Source organism: Schistocerca gregaria, chromosome 3 (genome assembly GCF_023897955.1).
Source record: "Schistocerca gregaria isolate iqSchGreg1 chromosome 3, iqSchGreg1.2, whole genome shotgun sequence".
Taxonomy (NCBI): domain Eukaryota; kingdom Metazoa; phylum Arthropoda; class Insecta; order Orthoptera; family Acrididae; genus Schistocerca; species Schistocerca gregaria.
Window position 1 is genome coordinate 725282066 of NC_064922.1, and position 16060 is coordinate 725298125.

The following is a 16060-nucleotide window of genomic DNA, read 5'->3' on the forward strand; positions in this document are numbered from 1 at the left end:
GCTATGTATGCACCTCGACTGTGCAGGTGCACTGGCGATTTTCAAGCAACTTTAATGAGTAAGTGTACAATAACAAAGGGCCTCAAAGGCACATTTCTAGCATCATTTGAAACTCCATACTTTATATATTAGGAAAAATAAAGTCTTATATGTGGTGTGATTGGAAAGTTTTAAGAATGGATCTGCTACTGCTTACTGGTTTGGCAGGCAGGTACATGGAGGCTGGGGAGTGAGTCGTTGCCTTGTCCTTGAATGCCCTCTGACAAGAAACTGTGTTTCCTTATTCAGTTCATTGTGGCAGCTGGTTGAGTGTGGGTCTGTTAGGGCTCGTTGCCAGAGTCTGTCTGTGGGGAAAATGGACATAAAAATGGAGCAACAAGTTTGTATAAAATTTTGTTTTAAAACCGTGAAATCACTTTCTGAGACATACGAAATATTAAAAACAGCTTTTGAAGAAAGTTGTATGAGCTAGTCAAATATTTTTGTCTGGTTCAACAGATTTAAAACTGGCCGCGAATCCTTTGAAGATTTGGCCCGGCCGTCCTCCCACATCATAAATGAATGAAAATGCTGTGAAAGTTCGTGGCTTAGTGTGCTCTGATCATACACTTACAATTAGGGAGATGGCTGATGAACTTAATTTAAGTTTCTATGCAGTTCAGTCAATTTTAACTGAAGATCTGAACATGTGTAGTGCGTCCACAAAATTCATTTGAAAAGTATTGTCAAGTGACCAGAGACAATACCGACTTGAAGTGTGCCAAGACCTGACTAATTGGACTAAAAATGACCCAGACTTGTTAAATAGGGTAATTGCAGTTGACGAATTGTGAGTATATGGATTTGATTCTGAAACCAAAGTGCAGTCATCCCAGTGGAAGACTCCAGGTCCACCATGACTGGAAAAAGTACGACGAAGTTGGTTGAAGGTGAAGACTATTGGTGATTTTTTTTTTCAATTCTGCCAATATTGAGCATTATGAATTTACCCATGGAGGACAGACAATTAACCAGGAATACTACAAATGTGTCCTTGAGCGTTTGTGCAAAAAGGTGCGGAAGAAAAGTCCTGCATTGTAGAGAGACAGGAGTTGGGTGCTTCGGCTCATCATGCCATCTCCATCATTGAATTTTTGACCAAATTCAAAATTCCTCTGCTTCCACAACCACCACATTCCCCTAATTTGGCCCCTGTGGACTTTACCTGTTTCCTAAACTGATTTTTCACTGAAAGGGTAGTGATTTGACTTGATTGAAAACATCCAAGCAAATACAGAGAGCGTCCTTAACACACTTCAGGAAAAACATTTCGAGGGATGTTTCCAAAAGTGGAAACACTGTTGGATGTTGGAGTCAGTGTGTTCCGTCAGAAGGGTACTATTTTGAAGGAGATGCATCACAGTAGCATGTAAGTATCACCATTGTACAATTACAAGCCCATTCTCAAAACTTTCCAATCACACCACTACTGTATACTTGCATCGGTAGAGGTGTACCAGCATTCCCAAAAACATGAGAAACCTTCATCTGGAAATTTTTTACATTTTTATCATGATTTCTGGTGTTCATAATAAAAAGAATTTTGTTAACAGGAGTTTTTTATTTATTATTTTATGATATTAAATGATTACATATATTTTACACATAATTCACTTTCAAGGGGTAATTCTGAAAGCACTGAGGTACACAGAGCCCTATGTCACAGTCTTTGCACCACCATCTGCTTTCTTTTCTTGTCCACTTGCTGGTCTCTTTCTTCCCTTTGTTAGAGCAAACTTTGCAATAATGCATAATATTTACTTTGTTGGTAGTGGGAGGTACATTTTCTGGAAAGTGATGACCGAAATTTCTGTCCAGACTAGTGCGTGGTGTTGGTTTTAAAGATCGAAGGTGTCCTCCTGTTACTACCAATTTAAGTTAACTTTTTTTTATGAAGTCCACAAGAGTTAGTTTCTGTTTACTGACCTTTTTTTACAAAATAAAACTGTTCACGACAGACATTACAAAAATATGGAAGAAAAGTTTTTTCCCACCATTTCATTACTTTTTGCGTGAATGGGCAGTAATTGTACAGGTGCTCCATACAATCTACACCAGTCTTTTTCACATTATAGTCAATTACGTCTGGTTTCATTACTGATGTAATATCACCTTTTGAACGTACTGGAACATCTTTGGTGGTAACCTGATGTTTTGTGTATAGACAGTATACATCACAATTATTTTTCCATTTCAGCTCTAGAATGGGCCCATTCCTCAAAAATATCATTTCATCTTGCCTCAGTTTCTTTGTTTTGAAGCTTATTGTTAAGCCTTTTCTGTTTTCCATTACAGTTCCAACAGCTAATTTATTTTTCTTCCACAACATCTTCAGTAGGAGAATATTAGTGTAATATGTGTCCATGTAAATTCAGTGGTCTTTACCATAATATGGAGAACAGAGTCTGTCTACTAACTGTTGCCAGTCCTCGTTGCTGATCCAGTGTAAACATTGCAGTTCAGGAGATAGCCTGTTGCAGCATCAACAAGTGGATAAAGCTTCATGCCATATTTATTGGGTTTGTTTTTCATGTAAACCCTGAAGCCAAAGCCAACAGATCCATGAAATGGACAAATAGCTTCATCTATAGTCAAATTTTTGTATGGCATGAAACTGGATCTACATTTGTCGACAAAAAAGTCGAACAGAGGTCTAATTTAAAGAAGAGAATGTGGTTTTCCTCTGTTTTTTTTTTTTTTTTTTTTTTTTTTTTTTTTTTTTATGTACATTGAGTTGTCATTGGCATGCAGCATGAACATAATAATGGGAAACCTATCCTGGCTCAACAATCGACTCGCAGAGCCTGTTTGTAAAAATGGATCAGTTGACCAATAGTCACTTAGCTTTGGTAACTTCACGACTCACACATGCAGAAATATTGTAAAAAAAAAGTGTGTAGTTTTATTGGATCCCATTTGTGCCATATAGAGTTCTTTTTTTATTTCATTTCGCTGTTTCATTGTGGCAATTTTTGTACCTGCATATCTGTTTGTCTCAGTCTTTAAGTTTTGAATAACACCGCCACTAAAAAAGTTCAAAATACAGCCGTAAACATCAGTTCCTGTTCACATACATGTGTCTCCAGGTACTGACTAAGATACTGGAAGCTGAGGCTGTGCACCGTGTTCCTTCCAGTCTCAGCACTGTGTTGAATAATACCTACAGTTCCATTTGTTGCTGTAACATTTGTTAATCATTGCAGCTCCTCATCTAATGGAAGACTATAACTAAAATGAGATAAAAAGAAAAGAAAAAAGTGTTTTCTTCACAAATTCTCCATATACATTAGCATCAAAATTGAGGGCAAAAAAAAGCTATTACCTGATGCATGACTTGAACCACTTCCTCGCTTGTAATTACTTTCATCAGCACTGACATCAATATCAGAGCCAGTTTCTCTGAATAAAATGTCTCGAACTTCACTTTCTCGGAAGCCCCTGTCAATTTTGGTCAGAATGCAAATTTACGATTGTGTGACAAGTGAAAATGTCGTCAAGGAACCGATTGCTATACTGTCAGATATTCTACTCATGCAAGTGATAGACAGAACTCGTTGACTGCTGTTGCATCTAGTGGACAAAATATGAACAACTGCAGTTATCTCACAGCCGCCAGTCCTGTATTGCAGTGAAAAACACCTTTCAGTGACCGCAAAAGCGGTGCCTGTACGGTATGCGGATGCCATCCACATGGCCAAAACATGTGCGCCCGTAAGGCGTACAGGAAGAGGTGTTGAATGTCAAGTGATCCATAATGAATACAAAATGTTACATGCAGATTTTTCAGTAGCCTCTGAAGAGTGTCATGGTCGTCAAGTCAGAAAACTGGTTTGATTTAATGTGGCTCTTTGGACTAGTCTATCCTGCACAACTCTCCATATCTCAGCTTTACTATTACAACATGCATCTTTACCATTTCAGAGGACAAGCATTGGTCATCCTCTCCTGCCTCCCCCCACCCCCTCTCCCATCTACCCCGCCCATCTCCCGCCTCCCCCACCCTGCCCCTGCCAAATGTGCAGCACCCAGTCAACCACAAGGTCGTTGTCTGGCCCCCTTCAGATTTGCTCTCACCAATATGCCTTTCACTTACATTTTCGGAATAGTTTGCCTTTTAAATATCACATAATGTGGTAGTGTGCGCGCACCCACGCACATATGCTCACTCCATCATTGTATGAATTTGCTGCTCATTTCTGTTAGTTTGTATAATGATGCTGAATTGACCTTTCCTTTTCATGTTATTGTCAAGTTGCGTCTCAAAATATACTGGTGTTTGATCTGCATTACCGATTTGAAATATTGTATAGGAGTGTTCATGGTGCACATTTTGTCACATAGTGATGAAAATTCACTATTTTATCCCTGTAACCAATTAAAAGCCATTGAATGAGGCTTGTTTTGTTGTAGAAGCCTAATATCATGATAGCCAGCCCTGGTTAAGTTTGAAACCAGTAATGCATAGTTCTTTGGCTAAAGCCAATGTTTTGAGAGTTCAAACATTTCACTAGTCACTGCACATCCATGTTGTTGCTTCTCATCTACATAATCATACAGCCTTTTTCAAGGTCCAGATGATTTGCGTTTCAGCTGGGAAATGCTCAGCTATTACCAATTGTTTCTTGAAGCCAGTTTTTTGCAAATACAACCCTCACCCTCACTCTCAATGTATTTTCTTCCCACTGTACGGTTTCCAATGTTCTTTGGTTCTTATATAATTTTAAATTTTTCTTTAGCCGTGTACAAAAATAACGAGAACTTGTAGCCATAATTAATAAGTTAACACTCTGTTAACACTTCACTTGTAACATGCAATTGACAAGTCACAGACTGAGGCCACAACAATTCTATAGTAGTATAATAGGATCTAATGTTGGAGGCAAAGCAGTACAACATTATTTCAATTAATCTGCATACCCCAGTTTTTTGTCCTTAAATTCGGAGAAAAAAAATGTACAGGTTATTCACATATGTATGGCATTTGAGCTTCTCTTGGAGAATACTGTGAACTCCAGAGTAAAATGCTTTTGATACATCACAGAAAATACCATTTGGAAATATTTTGTCATTTAAATTTTTTATAATGAGATTTGTGAACAGAAAAATAGCATGTTCTATGGAGTGACCGTTTTGAAGTCCAAATTGAGACTAAGTATCTTATACACAAAAAGACGATGCTGTATTTAGCTTGTGAGAGGAAATTCCCATCATATTGTGCCCAGTCACTCGACTTTCATACAAGTCTGAAGATGATATCTGTAATGACATAGAGCTGTAGTATATGCAGAAATCATCAGTGTATAATAGCGCCAATGAGACTAAGTTCCACAGCATTTACAGTATTGTTTACTGCTATAGCAAAATTGGCAGTAGTCGCTACTAATCACTGTACCACTGCCACTCCCCCCACACCCTACTTTCCCTTTTTGTTGTGCTTATTTGAACTTGAAGCAGTCTACAATAAAATGTCCTCCATAAAAATTAGCATGCAGTTGTGAAAACCTCATTTGTGTAATGTGGATAACATACGGTAATGCCATATTGTATTGTATGCTCTTAGAAGTTCTTAGAACACAACAATAATATGTCAGTGGTGTGCAGAAGCATTGTGGAGTGCTGATTCTAGGGTAAAAGTGTGGCCGTCTTTCTCAGAAATGACATTGGAATTGAGAAAGAAGTTTTTTAGATTCCAAGCAACAATGAAGTTGATTATTAACCATTTTTTCCAGCATTTTATATAAGCTGGCTGACCTCTCAACATAACTTAAAGTGGTCTTGAATAACCATTTGTAAAAAGGGACATTATAAGATTTTATATGGTGACAGCAAAATGATAAAGAGCTGCATTCTAGTGTGCATCACTGATTTGTAAAGATACACATGTAAGTGCAATGCAGACATTTCTGTAAAGTGTGTAACTGCATATTCAGAGATATTTAGGAGGTATGTGCTAATGTCTCCCTTAGCACTGGTGCTAGAGATTTCTGTAGAAGAAATTGGCCACAAATGCCCATATTTGAGAAGATTGGAGGTGGTGGGAGACGTTTCCCTCATAGATGAGATGTGTTGCCTCAGAAATTATTTTCTTTATTTTTTAATTAAAAACCTTTCTTTCATATGCAGTTGTTTAACTGAAACTAAATTTTTTGCTTGTGGTACCTACATTCTGTAATAGCCTCTGCTATTTGTTGAAACTGAAGTTGGTATTATATGGAAGCTATCATTACTGTTGTTAATTTAAACTTTCTTTAGGTCACCAAAGTAATTTCATTTAGGTGCACAATGTAAGACAACATGCTTCTAATAAGTGGGAAACTCTTTTGGGAAATTGCTATGCCTGGCTAAAACTGTGCCATCATTTTACACTGTTTTATAAATATAAACAATTTAAAAATTCAGCTTTTAGTAAAACATGAAATGTTTTAAATTGTTAATCCAGGTGGACTGCTAGAGACATTGGTGGTGGAGATCCGGAGCGTATGGCTGCACCACGAGTAGAGGAGTATGTGCGCAAGCTGTTCGAAGGAAATACACAGATACGTATTGAGACAGTGAGTGATGAAAGTGTTCTGTGTCAAGAGTATCCACTGTTTGCCGCTGTCAATAGAGCAGCAAGTGGTGAGTTGATGTATTTGTATTTATACAAATAATTTAAAGAAGGGGCTGTAATATATACACACAGTTTATGGAACTTTCAAGCAGTAAAGTATAGATGTTAAAACGAAATGAATGAAACCTTGTTAATCCACTATAGCCATATTTATTGATGTCCTTGTAGACTGACACTACTGGTTTTGCAACATTTTTAGTTGCATCTTCTGGCACATATCTGTATAAAAAATTACCAATACTATTATTATAGTGAAAATGTATTTTTGTAGTCAGAATAAATTATTTGTCATCATCATTTAAGACTGATTATGCCTTTCAGCATTCAGTCTGGAGCATAGCACCCTTATAAGATTCCTCAATGATCCCCTATTCAGTGCTAACATTGGTGCCTCTTCTGATGTTAAACCTATTACTTCAAAATCATTCTTAACCAAATCCAGGTACCTTCTCCTTGGTCTGCCCCGACTCCTCCTACCCTCTACTGCTGAACCCATGAGTCTCTTGGATAACCTTGCTTCTCCCATGCGTGAACATGACCACACCATCTAAGCTGTTTGCCCTGATTGCTACATCTGTAGAGTTAATTCCCAGTTTTTCTTTGATTTCCTCATTGTGGACACCCTCCTGCCATTGTTCCCATCTACTAGTACCTGCAATTATCCTAGCTACTTTCATATCCGTAACCTCAACCTTGTTCATAAGGTAACCTGAATCCACCCAGCTTTCGCTCCCATACAACAAAGTTGGTCGAAAGATTGAACGGTGCACAGATAACTTAGTCTTGGTACTGACTTCCTTCTTGCAGAAGAGAGTAGATTGTAGCTGAGTGCTCACTGCATTAGCTTTGCTACACCTCGCTTCCAGTTCTTTCACTATGTTGCCATCCTGTGAGAATATCCATCCTAAGTACTTGAAACCGTCCACCTGTTCTAACTTTGTTCCTCCTATTTGGCACTCGTTCCGTTTATATTTCTTTCCCATTGCCATTACTTTCCTTTTGGAGATGTTAATCTTCATACCATAGTCCTTACATTTCTGATCTAGCTCTGAAATATTACTTTGCAAACTTTCAATCAAATCTGCCATCACAACTAAGTCATTCGCATATGCAAGACTGCTTATTTTGTGTTCACATATCTTAATCTCACCCAGCCAGTCTATTGTTTTCAACATATAATCCATAAATAATATGAACAACAGTGGAGAAAGGTTGCAGCCTTGTCTTACCCCTGAAATTATTCTGAACCATGAACTCAATTTACCGTCAACTCTAACTGCTGCCTGACTATCCATGTAAAGACCTTTAATTACTTGCAAAAGTTTGCCTCCTATTCCGTAATCTCGTAGAACAGACAATAACTTCCTCCTAGGAACCCGGTCATATGCCTTTTCTAGATCTATAAAGCATAGATACAATTCTCTGTTCCATTCATAACACTTCTCCATAATTTGTCGTAAACTAAAGATCTGGTTGTGACAACCTCTAAGAGGCCTAAACCCACACTGATTTTCATCCAATTGGTCCTCAACTAATACTCGCACTTTCCTTTCAACAATACCTGAGAAGATTTTACTCACAACGCTGATTAAAGAGATACCTCTGTAGTTGTTACAATCTTTTCTGTTTCCATGTTTAAAGATTGGTGTGATTATTGCTTTTGTTCAGTCTGATGGAACCTGTCCTGACTCCCAGGCCATTTCAATTATCCTGTGCAGTCATTTCAGACCTGACATTCCACTGTATTTGATGAGTTCCAACTTAATTTCATCCATCCCAGCTGCTTTATTGCACTGCAATCCATTGACCATTTTCTCCATTTCCTCAAATGTGATCATCATTCCTATCCCATTCTACCTTGAAATCTGAAACATTACTGATGGTATTTTCACCTACATTGAGCAACTCTTCAAAATATTCCCTCCATCTGCCCAAGGCATCCACAGAATTCACTAGCAGTTTTCCTGACCTGTCCAAAATACTTGTCATTTCCTTCTTACCTCCCTTTCGAAGACTGCTAATTACACTCCAAAATGGTTTTCCAGCAGCTTGACCCATAGTCTCCAACCTGTTTCCAAAGTTTTCCCAAGATTTCTTCCTGGATGCTGCAATTATCTGTTTGGCTTTGTTTCTTTCTTCAACATAACTTTCTCTGTCTACCTGAGTTCTAGTATGTAGCCATTTTTGATACACCTTCTTTTTCCTTTTACAGGCTGCCTTGACTGTTTGCTTCATCCTACTTTTACACACTACTATTCCAAGACATTCTTTAGCCACTTCTAGTACTGTGTCCCTGTACCTTGTCCATTCCTTTTGCAATGACTGTAATTGACTACATTCAATTAACTGTTACCTTTCTGAGATGGCTGTTATGTACTTGTGCCTGATGTCCTTATCCTGAAGTTTTTCCACTCTTATCCTCCTACATATGGACCTGACCTCCTGCACTTTCGGCCTCACAATCCCTGTTTCACTGCAGATTAAATAATGATCAGTGTCATCAAAGAATCCCCTAAATATACATGTGTCCCTCACAGCCTTCCTGAGTTCCTGATCTGTTATTATATAGTCAATGACAGATTTGGTTCCCCTGCCTTCCCAAGTATACCGGTGAATGTTCTTATGTTTAAAAAAAGGAGTTTGTGATTACTAAGCCCATACTGGCACAGAAATCAAAGAGTTTTTTCCCATTCCTGTTGGCTTCCATATCCTCTCCAAATTTACCCATAACCTTTTCATACCCTTCCGTTTGATTTCCAATCCTGGTGTTAAAATCGCCCATGAGCAGAATACTGTCCTTGTCCTTTACTCTAACAACTACTTCACTGCGTGCCTCATAAAAACTATCCATCTTATCTTGATCTGTCCCTTCACAATGCGAATATACTGACACAATCCTAATTTTCTTGCTAGACACTGTCAAATCTATCCACATCAGTCGTTCGTTTACATACCTTACTGCAACTATGCTGGGTTCAATTTCTTTCCTGATGTAAAGCCCTGCACCCCATTGTGCTATTCCTGCTTTGACTCCTGACAGGTAGACTGTATTCTCCCACTTCCTCTTCTTTCTCACCCCTTACCCGAATGTAACTAACAGCTAAAACGTACAGCCCCATCTTACTTGCAGCCTCTGCCAGCTGTACCTTCTTCCCAGAGCAGCCCCCATTGATATTAATAGCTCCCCATCTCATTACCATTTGTTTGCCAAGTCGTATCTTAGGAGTTCCTGGTTTGTCTGTTAGAGGTGGGACTCGGTCACCTCCAAAGGTCCGAGGTATTTTGCTCTGATTGTTGCCAGCATCATATTTAAAGTACCAGGGAAGCAGGTTGCTAGCCTTACTTGCCCTGAGTCCCATTGGGTTTTACTCCTAACAGTTGAGGGACTAATCGGTGGATTTTGTAGTCTTTGCCCTATGAGCACAAAGGTGACCACGACTCAAAATATGTCAGAGATGCCCAGCCTTATTCCAAAGTAACTGGTATCCCGACTGTCCGGACCACTTACTTGGCCACTCATACATTGCCCGTGGTTCATGAACTAGGACATGACTATAGGTACCCACACTATTTTTTTAAAGTTATTCAATTCACAAATAATTTATTTGTGAATTGAATAATTAAAAAGAAAGAAAGAAGTGAGATTAGAATTGGATTAACCAATATGCTGAACCCTCAAGTGGGCACGCCTGCTCATAAAGTGCGCCAACCAAAGATAAAATGATTTTGTTCAGTTCCAGTTTTGTTTCACAACTGCAAATCTATACCTATACCTATTCCTTCAGTATTGCTTCAGGTAACACAACGATAAATTGTGTTGTCGTACGTCCAGGTGAGCAGCAGCAATATGACATACAAAGCGAGCTAGGCAAGAAAAAACTTTATGATCAGTCCGAAAAATTACCCCAGTTACGAACTAGCAACATGATCCCATATTGAGGCAGTTGTCTACGAGATAATTAGTGATCGAATAAGCAACTGACCGAGATATGATGCAACTGCACTGCTTAATGCTTTGAATGCGTCATTACTGTCTCTTTAACACCTGTCCTTGACAAAAGAGAGTTATAGTGAAAATTTATTTCATTATTGTTTAATAAAACAGTAGTTTAGCTTATATTATGTAAGGTTATTTTCTCCTTGTTTAAATAAACTAAGATTAAACTGTGATTTATCATACTTGACTTACCTTGGTAACATAAGGAAACCTATTCTATATATGCGTGCAAAGTGTGCCGTGTGTCCGCTCGTGTTATGAAAAATGGCGTGCCCGCTCGAGGGTTAATGTTATACATAAAGTGGTTGCGTAATGAACCTCTGATAAAGGGCTATTGTTGCATAATGATTTTGAACATACACTGGTGTATTGCAGACTTACTTACATTGCTGTTACATGTAGCTATTGTAGTTCACTATTGACAAGGTGTAATGGTCGACACTGACCCACAATATCCTCAACAATTCCAGAGGTTCAAATTACATGACCACCTTTCATGTCAAGGTATAAAAACAAGTGATTTATTCGCCCTAAAATTAGTTAAACTAACCTTAAAACCAATCCCGTTGAACCAAAAATTGTGCAAATGCCCTGTACAATCTAGAACATTACTGTTATAACTTGTAAATGTTTCATCCAGATAATGGGAGTGGCCCTATAATAAAACTTCTATTGTAAGGTGAAAACTATAATGGATAAAGTGCTATTCACAGCTTAGATCAGGTTTAATACCGCAGCCAGCATAAACGTGCAGAAGTGAACTTACTGATTGCTGGTGCTGTGGTTAGAACCCAGTACACCTCCTTAATCAATGAAAACAGTTGCAACATCTGTCCCATAATATCAGTATGTAGACCATGTCTAACTAATGGACTGTCATGAGGGTGCAGTGTCATGCACAAGCCACAAGAATTGAGCAGACTGACCAGCAGTCTGGGAGGGCACTATGCACGAGGTGCACGAGAGCTGCGGCAACGCTAACCATTAAAACCAGTCTCACTGAGTGAGGTGGTACAGTGGTTAGCTCACTGGATTGCATTTAGGATTATGACTGTTCAAACCCATGTCCAACCATCCATATTCAGGTTTTTCTGTGATCTCCCTAAATCTCTCCAGGCAAATGCCTGGATGGTTCCTTCAAAAGAGTACAACCAATTTCCTTCCCCTTCCTTCACACAGTCCAAGCTTGTGCTCCATCTCTAATGAGCTTGATGTCGACAGGACATTAAACTCAATCTTTCTTCCTCCTTTAAGACCAGTATTCTGCATAACACAATCAATTACTTAATGAAGTAAACTAAATCCAGCATAATAAGATCAGCCAAACAAATACTGCAGTCGATAAACAAATGGGCTAAAAGTATTGTAGGCCTTGAGCTATTAATGTTAATTACATTAAATTACTAATTATCATTAAAATGTTTTTAAAAAAAGTTTTACATAAAGAACATGATTGAGTGTTATAATAAAATACCTTAAGCTGTAGAACCTCCTAAATTACTAGTTGTAAGTAATCATAGTTTGCTAATATTCAGTTGTTTGAGCTCCGTATAACTGTTAAACGGATAGTCTGGTGATTGCGCGATTAACCTTTTAATGTGTTTTTCTTCGACTGTGTTTAAAACATTATCCTTACCTTCTTTATGTAGTATTTCTAACTTACCCTGAGGACTTCTAATAGAATGTTGGTCGTCTCGTAGATGTGTAGTTAATCCAGATCTGGAGCTGTTTCCATTATGACGTTTTTTGAATCATGTATCAAATACTCTACCTATTCATCCTATGTAGTGTTTTGGACAGTTGTTACATGTAATAGAGTAAATACCTGCATTTTTATATGGGCTACTTATTGTTTGATTGCAGTGGCTATATCTGGTCCTTCGGTCAGTGTAACAAAAAAAGCTGGAGCTGTTTTGCTCTTTGTCAGTTGTTTATCTATTGTTTCAGAGGAGAAGCTGGAGTAAGGGAGATGATGGGAAATTCTTGTTACTTTTGTTGTGTTGCATATGTGTTAACATAGTGAAAAAAAACCTTTTCAAATTGAGGATACCTCCTTTTTTTCTTTATTTCTGTATCTGTTTTATGGACAAAGTGCAAGTCATTACCATTTGAAAGTATGATACATTGTATTAACCTTATATTCATGATCTGCTGCTTGGGTTGATAAGGAAACACTATGGAAGTGCTGAAGCAATGAATGAGCAACTGCCTTCTTATATTTTAAGTGATGATTTGGAGAAGAATAAATAACCATGTCCGTAGCTGAGGGTTCACAGTAAGTGTCAAATTGAAAAGTACTATAACATAAAGTAATTGACAAGACTTGGTAATGTAGAGTACTGTTCATACGATGCTCTATTTTGAACTGAATGCTGGTTGTTTTTGAGTTCAATTGGTTGATGAAAGAATTGCAAACAGCACGAGGACCTCCATGTAACAAAAAACAGTGTCAGCAAAGTGCAGTATAGGAAGTCAGTATCAAGGGTTTGATTCTGATGAACAGAATTATACTCAAATTTAGTCATAAATATGTTAGCAAGGCTGTGTAATGATGATGCAGAACCGATAATGTGAGTCTACAAGGACTTAAATAAATAAAACTACGGTGGAATAACAAACTTTCATAGAGCTGTATGTTCATCAGTTTTATTCATTTTAACATATGTTTTTTATTGCTTAAAAGTTCCATAAATTTACATATATGTTTTTATAAAGTGGGGCATGGCTCAGGAACCATACCTTCATGCACTTCTAATGGCCCACCCTCACAGCTTTACTTCTGCCAGTTCCTCTCCCCTACCTTCCAAAATTGACAAAATTTCTCTTGCAGGATGCCACTCATAGAAGAAAGAATATCACTGAGAAACGGCTTAGCCATGGTCCGTGAAAAGTAGGGAGGAGGCACAGTCAGGAGTAAAGCTATAAGGGTGGGTCATGAGCCATGCCTGATTAGCTATTGGCAAAAGCATTTTCTGCAAAAGGCAACATTCTGTGTTGGAGTTGTGGCACATAATTTTAATCTGCTGTTGCACCATTACTCGTTCAACATGTTTACTTCCTTATAAGCTTTAAAGCTGCAAGATGAAATGTGTCTGTCACTTTAAGGCATTGAGAAATATTGTTCCAAATGCATTGTATTTTGTAATGTTATAACTGCTTGACTGATGATGAGAAAAACCTTAAAAGAGGACTGTTGGGTGGCAGTACCGCCAGACAGTAACAGAAAATATGCTAAACAAATGCTTACAAAAGTGTGTTATTGACACCCATGTGATGCTATTTACACTATGATGAGAAAATAATGCTTTTTTTTGCAATAAAAAATGACACTATAATATTTTATAGTAGGGACATACAAAAAAAAAAGTTTTAATGGTTTGCAAAGTAACTAATCTTTTAGTGAAAGATCTAAGAGTTTTCTGCTTACATCAGTCTCTATCTGCAAAACTTCTAAGATAACCAAAAAATCTTACAAATTATCCTTACCAGTACTTCCTCTCTCTTGCCAGTTTGATTTCTCTTCATTCCAACTGCTGTGTGTAATAATTGATGTTTACTGCCCCAAATCTCATAATGTTCAGTACTGGGTCTGATCATGTTTTTGATGTGCATAAATGACTTTGAAGAATTGTTCAGAAGTTGTGAAGATCAGGCCTATGTGACATATACACCTATTCTTTGCAAACCATCATGAAGTGCATAGCAGGACCACTATTGTTAGTGGTAGCCTGCAGACAATAATCCTAACTCCGAGGCTATTCATAGAAGGTGCAGTATTATTTAACGAGATATGCCATTAGGCTTGTAGATCGTTATCATTTTGTGTGAAGATTAGCAGCTGAACCTCAGTATAAATAAATGTAGTGTGTATAGTTAAACAAATATACCTGATATTGTTCAACTCTATGAGGAGCAGTCAGTCACTGTAATCAATTACAGTCAGAGTATTAAGGAGTACCTGCCCAGAGCAATTTTGTAGTACTAGCAAGACACTGTGCATCATGATGAACAGCATTACTTTCAAAATTATAACTACTTGCATTCCAATATGAGTCGAGAAATAAACTATTTTTTTGCCAGCTTGCTTCCCACATAATGACCATGAAGGGAAAATTGGAAAATTTGAGCATGTACTGATAGACATTGACTATTGCTTTTAGTGTGCACCATTTGTCAATAGAAGAGGAAGGGGGTAATATGGATCTGATAGTACGACTTACGATTGAAGGAAAAAACAAGCAAATCTGCATTTATATTTGTAGATTTAGAGAGTTTTTCTAGTGTTGTCTGTAATACACTCTTTGAAATTCTGGAGTTACTGAGGATAAAATACAGGGATGAACTACCACTTACAAACACTCTGTGCTTAAGAGTCAACAGATGTGGAAAGGGGGGGGGGGGGGTGTCATAATTGAGACAAGAGTGAGACAAAGTTGTGGCTTGCCCTTTATAATAATCAATCTTTGCATTGTGCAAGCAGTAAAGGAAACAGGAGAAATTTGCAAACAGAATTAAAGTTTGGGGAGAAAAACTAAAAACTTAGAGGTATACTAATGACATATTTATTCTGTCAAACTGCAAACCTAGGAGAGGAGTTGACTGGGATGGACGGTGTTTGGAAATGATGTAAGATGAACATCAACAAAACTGAAAGTGGGATAAAGGAACATAATTGGTTTATTGGTTTCAATCAGAAAATGCAGAGGAAATTGCATTAAGAATTGAGGTGCTAAAAGTAGTAGATGAATTCCATTATTAGGATAGGAAAATAGTGGAGGATAGCTGAAATAGAGAGGATATTGACTGCAGACTGGCAATAGTAAAAAAATCATTTTTGAAAAATAGAAATTTGTTAACACCGAAAATCAGTTTAAAGTATTAGGAGGTCTTTTCTAAAGGTAATTGGCTGTAATATAGCTTTTATGGAAGTGAAACATGGATGAGAAACTATTCAGACAAGAAAAGAATAGGAACCTTTCAATGTGGTGTTACAGAAATTTAGGAGAACAGATGTTTATTGAATAATTTCATTAAAAGAAGGGACTAGTTGGAGATGAGACCTCCTGAGGCATCAAGAATTTCAATTTAGTATTGACGGAAGTGTGGAGACTTGAAAATTGTGGAGAGTGACCAAAGCTTGTATACAGTGAGTGAGTTAAAAAAAGATGGGTGTAGATAACAATACTTATACAGGAATAAAGGATGAAGAAGCTTGCTCAGATGGAGTAATGCTGAGAGCTGAATCAAACCAGTCTGTGTATGTGTATGTGTGTGTGTTTATGTGTGTGTGTGTGGGGGGGGGGGGGGGGGGGGTGACCACCACCACCACCACCACCACCACCAACAACAACAACAACAACAACTCACTTCTTGTTACTTTTATTTAGTCATTAATTTCCATAGCATTGGAACTC

General features: G+C 37.8%; 1 protein-coding gene across 2 annotated transcripts in view; it reads left to right on the forward strand.

Annotated features, from left to right (window-relative positions):
• The window catches only part of LOC126353843 (putative aminopeptidase W07G4.4), a 108539-nt gene that overhangs the window by 32249 nt on the left and 60230 nt on the right, over nucleotides 1-16060 (forward strand). For both annotated transcript variants that reach the window (XM_050002989.1, XM_050002988.1), the window contains exon 6: nucleotides 6479-6657. In XM_050002989.1, the coding sequence (XP_049858946.1) occupies nucleotides 6479-6657 (179 nt within the window). The remainder of the gene's footprint in view (nucleotides 1-6478; nucleotides 6658-16060) is intronic.